Genomic DNA, 12,927 nt, shown 5'->3' on the forward strand with positions numbered 1-12,927 from the left:
TTTCTAGATATATTGATATTAATATTGCAACTTTGTTATCTCATCAGTTTTAATCCTAGAACTGTATCATGGTTGCTGTTTTTCTACTTTAAATAAGAATAAAATAAAATACACAGTACTTCACATAAAAAAGAACTAATTTAACATCCCCCCAAAAAAGTTTCAGGCATATAATATTCCAACAACATACCCACTGCCAAAGTCTCATCATTCCTTCACCAATGTCCCACTGTCCCCTGCTACTCACTCCTAGTCCACTCTTGGTAAACTCAGTTCTGTTGGCCAACTCTCAGGGTCTGATGCCATTGGCCACTTGTTATTCCCTTGTTATGTTTATTTAGGTCATTTTTAAATTTGCCCTTCTACTTCTGACTGGAAAACAGTAAGGAGACTTCAAATAATTTAAAACAAGATTCTCTATGACCCAAAAATTCTACTTCTTGGCATCTATCCCAAGGACCCCAAAACACTATATTGAAAAGGTTCTGTGTTCTGTGTTCATGGCAGTACTATTTGTAAGCCAACTAAAATGCCTAAGAACAGATAATTGAATAACAAAACTGTGTTGTGCATATTTACACAATGAAGTATACTAATTATTATAAGGAAATGTGAAATTTACCTCTATGTGCATGCAAACTAGAGGATATCATGTTTAGTGAAGTCATTGGTGAATTCAAAAAATCAATTAATACCCTTTGGACCCTGCTGCGGAGCGAGCATGATGGAAGAGCCCAAGGAAGCGCTCTTGGACTCCAAACAGCCCACTGAACTAATTCCGGCATGGGACCAGAGACCCCACGGTGCGCTGAAACAGTGGGAGCCGGGCATCCCCCAATTCTTTTAACCTCTCTTTCTCTCCACACCTCCCCCCTGAGCACAGCGCAGGATCCGCGGTTTTCCTGAGCGCAAAATGGAGACGGCGATCAAGCTGAAACGGGAGGCGCGCGCGCTTGCGGGAGGCCCCAGGGGGCGGGGGCGGCGACCCCCGCCCACAGCAGATAGATACTTAAACCCACCTCCCCCACGTGCGCTTCCCTTTGGACCCTGCTGCGGAGCGAGCATGATGGAAGAGCCCAAGGAAGCGCTCTTGGACTCCAAACAGCCCACTGAACTAATTCCGGCATGGGACCAGAGACCCCACGGTGCGCTGAAACAGTGGGAGCCGGGCATCCCCCAATTCTTTTAACCTCTCTTTCTCTCCACACCTCCCCCCTGAGCACAGCGCAGGATCCGCGGTTTTCCTGAGCGCAAAATGGAGACGCCGAGCCTCTCACTAGGCTTCTCCATCTTATGAGCACCATAAAAGGGTAAAAGTTTGTAGTGATGTTATTTCTGGTTGTACTTTCCCTGGACTTTATACAGAAACCCAAAACCGCGCGGCCGCTGTCGCGGCCGCGCAACCTAATGTCATCTTAGCATCAGCAATATGTAATATGTCCCTTTTTAATAGGTCGGACTTTTGTGGGAGATCCTAACAAGAATAGTAAGTCTGTTGCTGAAATATTGAAGGCAATCAAAGTGGTAGCCATCTCTCTAGACTGAACTAAGCTATATCCCCACGCCGGCTGAGAAGAAATATCCTTCTTTCTCGGGAAGAAACGCGGCGTGGTGTCAAACATAGTGTGACGTCCATTAAGCAAACAGACCTGGTGGCGTGGGAATGGGATATAAGGGGAAAAATTATGAACTCTACTAGTCTATCAACTAAGCCAGAGCCCCACGCCTGCCGACGACGGGAAATAACCATCCTTTTCGGTTTTTTTTTCCCTTGTCAGGCAGCGTGGCGATTACCAAACAGGCGTGAACTCGGTGGCGCGGGGCAAGGGGGAAAAAGAAAAGTTATGTAACAAACAGCGGGACTTAATATCTCTATATTCTTAGCAGTGGAGAACTATCAAATGCCTCCTTGGCAATAGGACTGCTTTCCTTTTTTGGGGGAAACCCCAACAACGGTAGTGAGTTGTGTGTTGAAACATGGAATGTAATCGAGATAAGGCATAAACGAAGTGGAACTTATCATGTACAAGGGTGGGGACTGGGGAGGTGGGAGGGGGTGGCAGGTATACTGGGGGGGTTGGTGATGGGAGATGGGCACGGGTGAAGGGAAGGGTGTTTGAGAATTGTATAACCGACATAATCCTGAGAACTATGTAACCCTCCACATGGTGATTCAATAAAATTATTTAAAAAAAATCAATTAATAACATTAATTTTTTTATAATTTGGCAAATGTCTGAACAAAATATCAAAATAAATTATTGATAAAAGTGCATTGGAAATTCAAACTCATTTTCTGAGTTTTGATAGCTATCTTTTGAATAATAGTTTGCATGGCCTTCAAAGACTATTTTTATAATTTCTAGGAGGCAAATTTTGGATTTAAGTATTAGAGATGTCAGGAAAATAATACAAATTAATAAGGCAAGATACATGATTTAACCACTTTAAAAATACTTGAACCCATATTGGTATTATGCCATAGTGGTATTATGCATACTAGCCAAAATATGAATCAACCTAAAATGTCTAGGGATAGATGGCTGGATAAGGAAGCTATGATCTGATTATAACCCAATGAATACAAGTACGCAATTAAAAATGTAAAAAACTGTGCCTTTTGGGACAAAATAGTAGAATTTGTGATAGCAATAGTAATCAAGAAATGGAAAAGGACATATTTTATAATAAGAAATAATTAGTGTGCAGGTCGTTACAAAATGCCAGTGGACCAGAAGCTTATATTCGGTAGACTGGGAGCACCTGTAAAGGCAACTAGAGGCCGCCCCAAAAGCCTCTGTCCCTCTTGGAGAGCCTGGCAGCTACCGAGAGTATCCCGCCCACACAGCAGAGCCTGACAAGCTACCCATGGTATACTCAATATGCCAAAAACAGCAACAACAACAGTCCTCATTCTCCTGACTCTGAAAGAGCCCCTAATACGCCATCGGGCTACACTAGTACGCGACAGGGACAAATGGAGATGTTACCGGCACCTACTTGAGCAAATTGATGAACAACAGAATGACAGTAACACAGTGAGGCAGTGAATTATATTAAGAAATGAGTGAAATAAAGTGAAAAAATCACTCGATGGTTTAACTCTTATAAAACAAGAATGGAATATCAAAAAGAAGAATGGAGAAATGGATTGGGGGATCATTTTGACTGTGAGAAGAAATTACAACTTTGGAGCTGAGTGTGATAGGTTTATATACATATAGAAGTGTGAAGGTATATTCTTGTGAAGTTCTTTAGTATTATAAATCAATGATAAATTCCATTGGGTTGAAAAGCAAATTTAAATCAACTTTAAAAATCTGGTCTTGGGAAAGATGTATATACTAAAATTTGGCCCTTAGAATAATGAGGAATTAGGAAAGAAACTGCAGTTAATTCCAGGCAACTCACTGCCTCCTTCAAAACATAGTCTAAAGTGTTTTCATCCATAATGAGTGCCTATAGATACATTGTTTTCTTAGTATAAAAGTGGAGTATGATAAAGGAAGTTATTTCTCAAAAACTGATCTAACTAAGCCAACTCATTGAAGGACATTAATTGCCACTGTGGGATTTGCCCTCCCAAAAGGCCCAGTCAGAGAAAGAAAGTGGCATTATTCTTTTGTTTTCTTTAGCTTCTCATACTCTAGAAAAAAGGGTTCATCCCCTGATACACGAATGTTTTAATGATTCCTTCGTCCCCTGTTAAAACCCAGTCTTGACGGTAGGCTCAGAACTCTTGTAGCAACAATGATCACTGGGATATTGAGACTCCATCTCCTAATTTGATATGGGAGCACAGAATATAAGATGTAGGTGGCCATTCACACTGGCCATTTCAAGGAGATGAAAACCAGAGCTCAGATGGGTTCTCACTTAAAGAGGATTTTGATCAGGAAGACAAGTACAGGATTGTGGACTGGCACGAAAAGAGAAGAGAAAGAATTGTTTGAGTGCTACTTAGACAGTAGGTAAGAGTATAAAAGTGCTAATATAAAATGTTGACCAGTGAGGTGGGGGGGGACGTGACTCAGATTATCAACACCTTTCTCCTCCAAAATGTCTTATTTCAAAAACAGAAAGGGGCTTTTAAAATTGCGCTCATGACAATGAAAGCCTTGCAAAGACTTTGAACTGACCGTCTTTCAGAAGAAGAAAACGAAAGTATAAAATTCTTCAAGATTACATTGAGATTAAAAAACTTTTAAAATTAAAAATTAAATCATTATCATTTAGGTCACATGTCTGCAAAAGTGTTAATGCTTCTAGTTCTGATGGACACTGTCATCTTACCTCACCGTCACCAAAGTGGCCAAGGGAGGTTTTTTTTTTGGAACTTGGATGGTATAGGGTCTCATACCTGGAGACACTCTCTCCCACAGCACTATATTCCCAACCTGAGAACGTTTTTCTTCTTATAAGTCCTTTAGAAATGCTAAAGGATGAGTCATACAACAGATAAAGACATCTGCTACTTTAGTTAATGTGGTTTGTTGTTTGGGCATGTATACAAGGAAGGAAAAAATATATCTGCATTTGATGAAGCGACAATCACATCATATTTTTCATAACTTTCTTCTATCTAGGGAAATAAAAAAATCTTTTGTGAGTTGTAATCCTTCAGTGGAAGTGACCTTTGATGGAAATGATCTTTAAGATGTACCGTTTGACCCTGCATGTTTCAGATTCTTCCACTGGGAACGCTTTACCATCCCCAGAGCTTCGGCCTCACCTTTGGAGAGGTTTGGGCCTCACCCATGGAAAGGATTTCTTACAAATAGGGTCCTTTATGGATGCATGTAGTTTATTAGATGTCTTCTTCCCTAAAATAATGATCTTCATAGACCTTGATTTGATACTTTTTTATTTTTTAACTTTTTAATTTTAATTTTTATGAAGTTGTTCACAATAGTTCATTACAAATAATGTTCAAACACCAATTCCACCACCATGCACCTTCCCACCCCCTTAAGAGGAAAGTGTGTTCAGATTGTTGCATTTCACCTGGGAACCATATAAGCCTTTATATACGAGATCACAAGCATATATATTAAAACCGAACAAATATGCACTACTTTTGGTACATCAGTAGGCTAGAGTGTGAGTTTTATTCCGGGAGCTTTATTTCATATTCTCTGGGTCTTGACCGTTGATGAGATTATATGGTGCCAGGGGCAATTTGTGGGTGTGACTGCCAAGCTCCTGGAAAACTGGGGATCTGGGAAGAGGAGGCCCAGTTCTGTTCTGAGCTGGCTTGGAGATCTCAGTCACAAGTCCCACATACCTGGGTTTTTCTGCAGGTTTCCCCGTAGGTGAGGCTCATCCGCGTGTGTGGAGATTGAACATGGCTGCGGTTGGGTTCTGGAGGTTTTGGGCTGCCAGAGTGCTACTTGGGATGGGGAGGGAAACTCAATCCGCCAAGCTCCGAATGCCCCAGTGAAGACAGCCTGGCGCAGGGTCAGAATGTTCTGTGTTGCTCTCTTCCGGGAGCTTTGCTTTAATATTATTTTAAAGCCAAAGTACTGCATGATTTCTGAGTTTTAGTAAGAAGTCTAGAGAAGTATAATAATTAGTGAGTTATGATCAATTTTAAGGTCTGAATCAGTTCTATAATGTTGGGTCAACCAATTTTTAATTCTAATATGTTCTCCCAAAGTCTCCCTTTCAGAGAATGAATTATTAAGAGGCCCAGGATGAGGGAAGCAAATATGATGTGATAAAGGTAAATGAAGCCAGGCACTCAAAAATAAGAAGGGATATTTAAATGGGGGGATTATTATGCCTTGTTAAACAAGTACATCACAGCTGTAGTACTCATTTTTCTTGTGATATTAAAAACCCACTGCAAGTAGGAATCACTGAAGAATTACAATTCTGAATGACATATAACATACACTTTTAAGTTGTTAATGACTGAAAACAATATTCACTTAGCCTGACTCACTAAATATTACACTGCCCTCTAATAAGTACTCAGAAGTCTTCTATGTTAGAGAATAAAAGCAAATGTACAAAATATAAATTATTCTCAGAATATCAATAATAATTGATATCTTTAATTATTTAATATGGGTTTTATAAAATTTTAATAAGTCATTTATATATAAATAATCTAATTTTAAATTCTTTAACATTAATTTGGTCTTTAAATAAGATTTCAAAGTGTTTATAAAAAGAAAAGTATAATGAGCCTAAATTGGGCAATCTGGTAGAAAGAAATGTTTCTATTTGTTCCTATTTATCTCATCTCACTACTTATTTCTCAATGAAAAGATAAACACAAGTAGAAATATGAAACAAGACAAATACAGACAGACCTACATATCAATAATTCCTGTTCTGTACAAAGTTGAAAATCTGAGATCTGTTAAAAAAAGACCAAAGAGATGCTGGCAGAATACTTAGAATTAAATTAAGGAATATAACTGAATTTGAGAAGAAGAATTTTTAAGGATAAGAAGATATGAATTCGCTGATCATAGATCATTTTCATATATAGTCCAGGGGTAAGGTGCTTGCCTTGCACGCAGTTGATCTGGATTCAAATCCCCTGTACCACCTATGGTCCCCCAAGTCCTGCCAAGAATGATCCCTGATCACGGGCCGGAGTAATTCTGAACACCAATGGGTGTGGCTCCAGAATATAAAAACAATTCATTGGCCAACGAAGGAAGGAAGAGAGCAAGGAGGAAAATGGAGCATAACTGACTATGGGGCTCCAGGTTGCATGTTTTCATTTATTAGTATTGGTATTTGTTTTTATTTGTTCATCATTACCATCATGAACCTGAGCATATGAACCATAATTGGAACCTGAAGATGGTTCTGGATTATTTCGGTTTTTCTAACATCACCAATTCTTCTATGACATTTATTAGGATTCTACCTACCGAAATAGCTTTCTCTTTACCATTTAAAGTATATTCTAATTTGGTTTTGGATTTGGACTCACACCAGCAGTGCGTGGGGGACATTCCCAACTCTGTGTCCTGGGGTACCTCCCAGAACTATCAGGGAGACCACAAGTAAGTAGAACTCCAACGCTGGCATCATCTGTGCAAAGCATGTTCTCCAGCCCATTGAGTACAGGCTGGTCCTCCTCATAAATTTTTAAAAATCTATATTTGTTTACATGTTGCTAAGAATATGGGGATTTTTATTTCTTTCCATTTTTAATAATATCATTTCTCTTTTTTTGGGTGTATGTGGTGAACTTCAACAAATGTTCAGGGGGTCTATGGGACCACTCCTGATGATAACAGGCCTGACTGTGAGGTCTGATGCTCAGTACTCCAACCCAACACTGCAGTGCTGCTCAGTCCCAGAGTTGCTGGGGGCCACAGGGCCACCCGGGAGGTACTGAGGGCACCTGCTGTGCTTGTGATTAGACTTGGGAGCCCAGGTCCTGCAGGCGTGTGCTCAGGCCCTTGGCATTATCTCGCTGGGCCCATGGTTCCTAGCAATGCCTAAGCTGTTTTCCACACGAGCAGCCCATGTCTCTTTTCCCGTGTCCCCATGTCACTCATTTCCTTACCTGATTTGAGCAAATGTGCTTTTTCCCTCAGGCAATAAGAAATGAAGGACAATGGAACACATCAATGCGAGTTCTGAAGGCTACTTTGTTCTCTTGGGTTTTTCCAAGTGGCCTCATCTGGAAGTGGTTCTCTTCGTGGTCATCTTGTTGTTCTACTTGATGACACTGATCGGGAACGTGTTCATCATTACCTTGTCCTACCTGGACTCCCACCTCCACACCCCCATGTACTTCTTCCTCTCAAACCTCTCTTTCCTGGATCTCTGCTACACCACCAGCTCTGTTCCTCAGCTGCTGGTTAACCTCTCAGGCTCAGAGAAGACCATCTCTCACGCGGGTTGCATGACTCAAGTTTACTTTTTCCTTGCCCTGGGATCCACCGAGTGTATGCTGCTGGTGGTGATGTCCTTCGACCGCTACGCAGCTGTATGCAGACCCCTGCACTACAATGTGATCATGAACCCTCGTTTTTGCCAGTTGTTGGCTACGGCTTCTTGGCTAAGTGGCCTGATCAACTCCGCACTTCATTCTTCCTTCACCTTCCTGCTTCCCCTGTGTGGGCGTCGTCAGGTGGACCACTTCTTCTGTGAAATCCCAGCACTGCTGCGGCTGTCGTGTGCTGACACTCGTGCGAATGAGCTGACTCTCAAAGTCATGACCTCAGTTTTTGTGGTGGTCCCTCTCCTTCTCATCCTCAGCTCCTACGGTGCCATTGCGCGGGCCGTAATGAGAATGCAGTCCACCAGTGGCCTTCAGAAAGTCTTTGGGACATGTGGGTCCCATATTGTAGTCGTGTCCCTCTTCTTCATCCCAGCCATGTGTATCTATTTCCAGCCATCCTCAGAAAAGACACGGGATCAAGATAAGTTCATTGCCCTCTTTTACACGGTCATCACACCCAGCCTCAACCCTCTCATCTACAGCCTCAGGAACAAAGATGTAAGGGGGGCAGTGAAGAGACTGATGGGCAGGGAGTAATCCTATATATGGTGACACGACCAGCATAGTAGATGTCATTCCATCAATGTTTCATCCATTTTACCATTTTCAATCACTCATTCATTCATTCTGTCAGAAGTGAATGAGAAGTGTTACAAGGCCTCTGAGTTTTGGTAACATACAAGTGAACACTATCTGCCTAAATATCTGCCACTCTTTGATAGCAAAATTATACATGTAAAAGCAAAATTGAACATCAATATTCAATGTTTTTATTGTCACATATCTAATAAAACAAAGTGTCTCTTAATTCAATGAGGCATGGAATTTATTGCAAATGTGATAAAAGACTGGCTATTTGGAAAAAAGTTATTTTTAGTATGAAACTAAAGCAATGTGATTTTTGGACAAAATCATCACAAAATTTATCTTCTGTCTTTGGTTTATTTAAATACATAATAAAGATTTTTTGGCTTTGCCTTTATTTTTTCTAATGTTTATTTTTTATATATTAGATTTCTTTTATTTTTATTTAAAAAATTTTAAATTAATCACGATGAGGTATAGTTACAGACTTACAAACTTTCGTGCTACGTTTCAGTCATAGAAGGATTGAGTACCCATCTCTCCACTAGTGCCGCTTCTCCACATCAATATTCTCAGTATATCTCAACTACCCCCACCCCCATAGTAAAGATTTTTAAGTCCATGTTGTCTATTTAAATTTTACTAAGGTAGCATTGGTTTACAAGATTGTAGATGGTTATATGATTCAGGAGTACGGTGTTCCTACACCCAACCATGGCCATCAGCCAAGTGCATCTCCATAATTCATTGATTCTCTCCTTTTCATCCTCACACCTGCGATTATAACTTCAGTTCTGAGGTCAGAGTGATTGTTACAGTTGACCATTGCCTGTTGCCTTGTTTATCATCTGGTATTTGTATTTCTTCTTTGGGTTTATTTCACTGAGTACAACTCCATCCAGTTATATCAATGTTGTGGCAAAAGAAAAGGTCTTGTCTTTTCTCCCATTCATATTTTGGTGGGTGACCATATCTTCAGTGCTCAGGGGCTACTTACTATTGGTGTGGTACCGGGGGTCAATATGGAGCTAGGCTGGACTCAGTCTCCCCTATGCACATATGTACTCTAGCTACTCTAGCTTTCGGATTTATCTCCAGGGCTCTGATTTCATCTTTTCTTATTGTTGAACAGCATTTCCTTGTGCTATAGCACAACTTCTTTATTCACTCGTCTGTTGTTGGGAACTTGGGTTGTTTTTGACCTTGTCTGCTGTAAGCACTACTAAATTGAACTTAAGTTCATATAACTTTTTAATTATGCATTTCTGTTCTTGGATGGGTGCCTATGGGTGCAATTGTTGGATCATATGGTCATTTTGCTTTTGGAAACCAGAGTGCTGTCTGCTGCTGCCAGTGGTGGAATAGAGCAACTCTTCCCTTCACAGAGACACCACCGTGCTCCCAGGAGGCCACTGAAAACGGGTGTGGGATAACATTGGTTTGTCCCTTCAGCCTTGCCACAGGGAGCTTAGGTTTATTGGTTACTCCCATCACAGTGCTCCATTCCTCTGTGTTTATTTGTAAACTCATTCTTTGTGCTCTGCTTCCCCAACTGGTCAATCACCTTTATCTCCTAATCAGGCTCTGTTAACTTGTAAACATTGCTTTTCTCTTCTTATGTCCTTTGCATGGTTAATTCAGAGCAATATCCTTTTTGTATAGACACAGGAAGACAGTTAATGCTATGCGTTTGGAACTTGGGAGTTAATTGACTTTGAATAATATTCAATTCTGGGCATCTGTTCTCTCAATTGACGCCTCAGTTGCCCTTAGTTCCTAGCACCTCAAAAGCAATGTCCTGATGAGGGACTGGATGGACCCATGGCAAGCTGTGAGCTACCCTGGCATCGAAATGGGCCAGGCCAAAGTGCCATAATACTTAACTCTAAGTTAAGAGCATGGTCATGGACAAATTCTGTCATGATCCAAAAAGTAACAACTAGATTAGGATCCGGCTAGGGTTAGGAAAGATGAATCTGGCCTGATCACTGTAGTCTGAAATCTATAGCGAGATGGCCCCAGGAGAGCCACCCTACAAGCTTAATGTATCTCTTACTGTGTCCATACAAAATAACTGATCTTAAGAAGTAGAATTAAGCAGTTAATTAAGATGCTAATTAAGTTGTTGGATGAAGGAAAGGAGAAAAACCTCTAAGTGTCAAGTTGTCCCTGAGCCTGATACCCTGGCTGCAGGTGACCAGGAAGGGCTTTGATATGTTGATGGTGCTACTAGACCTAGGTGTGTGGTGGCTATCCCTGATGCTGGGGGTTGGTGAGAGACTAGATAGAGACTAAGGCACGAGTGGAGTGTGGAGAGACTAGCAAGGGGAACAGGAGGAGATGGGAATGAGGGGCAGTGTGAGACTTAGAATGGGGAGCTTAGTGAGACTGGAACAGGTTCTCGGGGAGAAGGAATAAACAGCAACTGATCACCAACCAGCCCGGCCCTCGTTTCCTCCTTCATCTGCCCTTGGCATCAGCCATCCTGGTTGGGGGAGTGGCACGAGACCACTGAATGTGGGCGGTGAGAGAGAGCCAGGATTCCTGGTCACTTGATGAATACACAATAGGGGAGTTCCTGGGAGAGTGGGCAATGCCCCTGCCAGGGTTCCAAAGTTCCTGGCAGGCCGCATCACCTCTGTCTAAGAATTAAAACCTGATATCTGAATCTTGTGGGGGAGTTTCAGAACATATTAAAATATTTCTGTCTAGAAAGGGATATGACTGTAGTTGATGCTGGAGATTAATTTCTAGATAGATCAGAATCAGAAGAGGAGATTGACAGATCTTGCACCATCTCTTTCAAAGTCTGGGTGACCCCCTGCCATCCCCTACTGGGATAGTTGTTAAACTGCAGGTGACTTCCACTTGATCTGCGGAGCCCAGGAGAGAGTTCCTCCCTACCTGTTGTTCAGGGGGCTGTGGATCTCAGGTTTTGCCTTAGCAGAGGTAAGAAATTAAGTTGACCTTATTCTTAGTTTAAATTCTCTTAGTCATGAGAAAGAATTCATAGAGGAGACAAAGTGGAGTTAAGTTAAAGGATCTAGAATCTTCCCAGATTCTAGAATGGCTGCTATATTAATCATTACCTCTGCTGGAGGCAATATCCTAAGGGTCTTGAGGAGCTCTCTCTCTCTCTCTCTCTCTCTCTCTCTTGCTATTCAAGCATTGTATAAGGTCAGGATACAATAAGAGATTTCAGGGAACTCTCTGAATGACACCCATTCCTAATGGACCACAGCCTCAAATTAACTCATCAAACCTTCACTTTGCAGAGAAGAGATAAAGGATGACATCAAAGAGAGGACAGCAGTGTTGGCTGATGCTGCAGAATCCAGGAAAAGTATTAACAATGCCCGCTTGTCCTTTGCCAACTATAAGACCAAGATGACTGCCCGCCAACGTCCTGATGGATCTATCACATCTTCCAAGAGGGCAATGGAAAAGGTTATCCACGACTTCTACTCAGATCTCTTAAATAGCCATGTCCACCTGCCCACATACTAAATTCCTCAGGAAGGATATGTCATTCCCAGCGCTCTCCCTTCCGAAACCCAACATGACATTTCGTAGGTGAAGAAGCATACAGCACCCGATCCAGACAAGGTTAGATCCGAACACCTGAAGAATCTGCTGCCAGGACTCATCAATACACTCCCTCGGCTCTTCACACGCTACCTGTCTGAATTCAAGTTTCCATTCTATTGGAAAACCACCTGGACCATTCTGTTGTATAAGAAGGGAGACAACCATGGCATTGGCAACTATTGCCAGATCTGCCTGTTGCCCATCATCAAGTTGTTCACTTGAGTCATCCTGAATAAAATTGGCAGAACACTCGAAAAAGGACAACTATGCAAGCAAGCAGGTTTTTTTCAGGATTCATCACGATCAACCATATCCACACGGTGACCAAGCTCATTGAGTTTTCACGAGACTTCAAGATGCCACTCTGTCTAATGTTCATTGATTTAAAGAAGGCCTTTGATTCTGTTGAGACTGAAGTGGCCATCAAACAAGGCATTCAGACTCAGTACATCAAGACCCTCCTCGAGCTGTATTACAGATTCACCACCAGGATCTCACCATTGTACAAGAAAGTGATTATCGACGTAAAGAGAGGGTTTTGGCAGGGTGATACAATTTCAACAAAACTCTTTAGTACCACCCTTGAGAATGTCATGCAATGACTGGAATGGGAAGGAATGGGAGTGAAGATAGACCTGAGTGCTCGAGAACAGATGACTGGTTAAAGAAACTTTGGTACATCTGCACAATGGAATACTATGCAGCTGTTAGACAAGATGAAATCATAAAATTTGCATATAAGTGGATGGAGAGTATTATGTTAAGTGAAATGAGTCAGA

General features: G+C 41.5%; 1 protein-coding gene across 1 annotated transcript; it reads left to right on the forward strand.

The window, feature by feature from the left end:
- Nucleotides 1-7,585: 7,585 nt before the first annotated feature.
- LOC129402484 (olfactory receptor 2J3-like) lies at nt 7,586-8,512 on the forward strand. Its single transcript, XM_055129218.1, has one exon. It carries the CDS (start codon nt 7,586-7,588, stop codon nt 8,510-8,512), a length of 927 nt encoding a protein of 308 aa, XP_054985193.1.
- Nucleotides 8,513-12,927: the final 4,415 nt, after the last annotated feature.

This window comes from Sorex araneus, chromosome 2 (assembly GCF_027595985.1).
Source record: "Sorex araneus isolate mSorAra2 chromosome 2, mSorAra2.pri, whole genome shotgun sequence".
NCBI classification, from domain to species: Eukaryota; Metazoa; Chordata; class Mammalia; order Eulipotyphla; family Soricidae; genus Sorex; species Sorex araneus.

What these genes read in the sequence shown, in the direction of transcription:
- LOC129402484 (XM_055129218.1), top strand. Translation starts at nt 7,586, where the DNA reads ATGGAACACATCAATGCGAGTTCTGAAGGCTACTTTGTTCTCTTGGGT.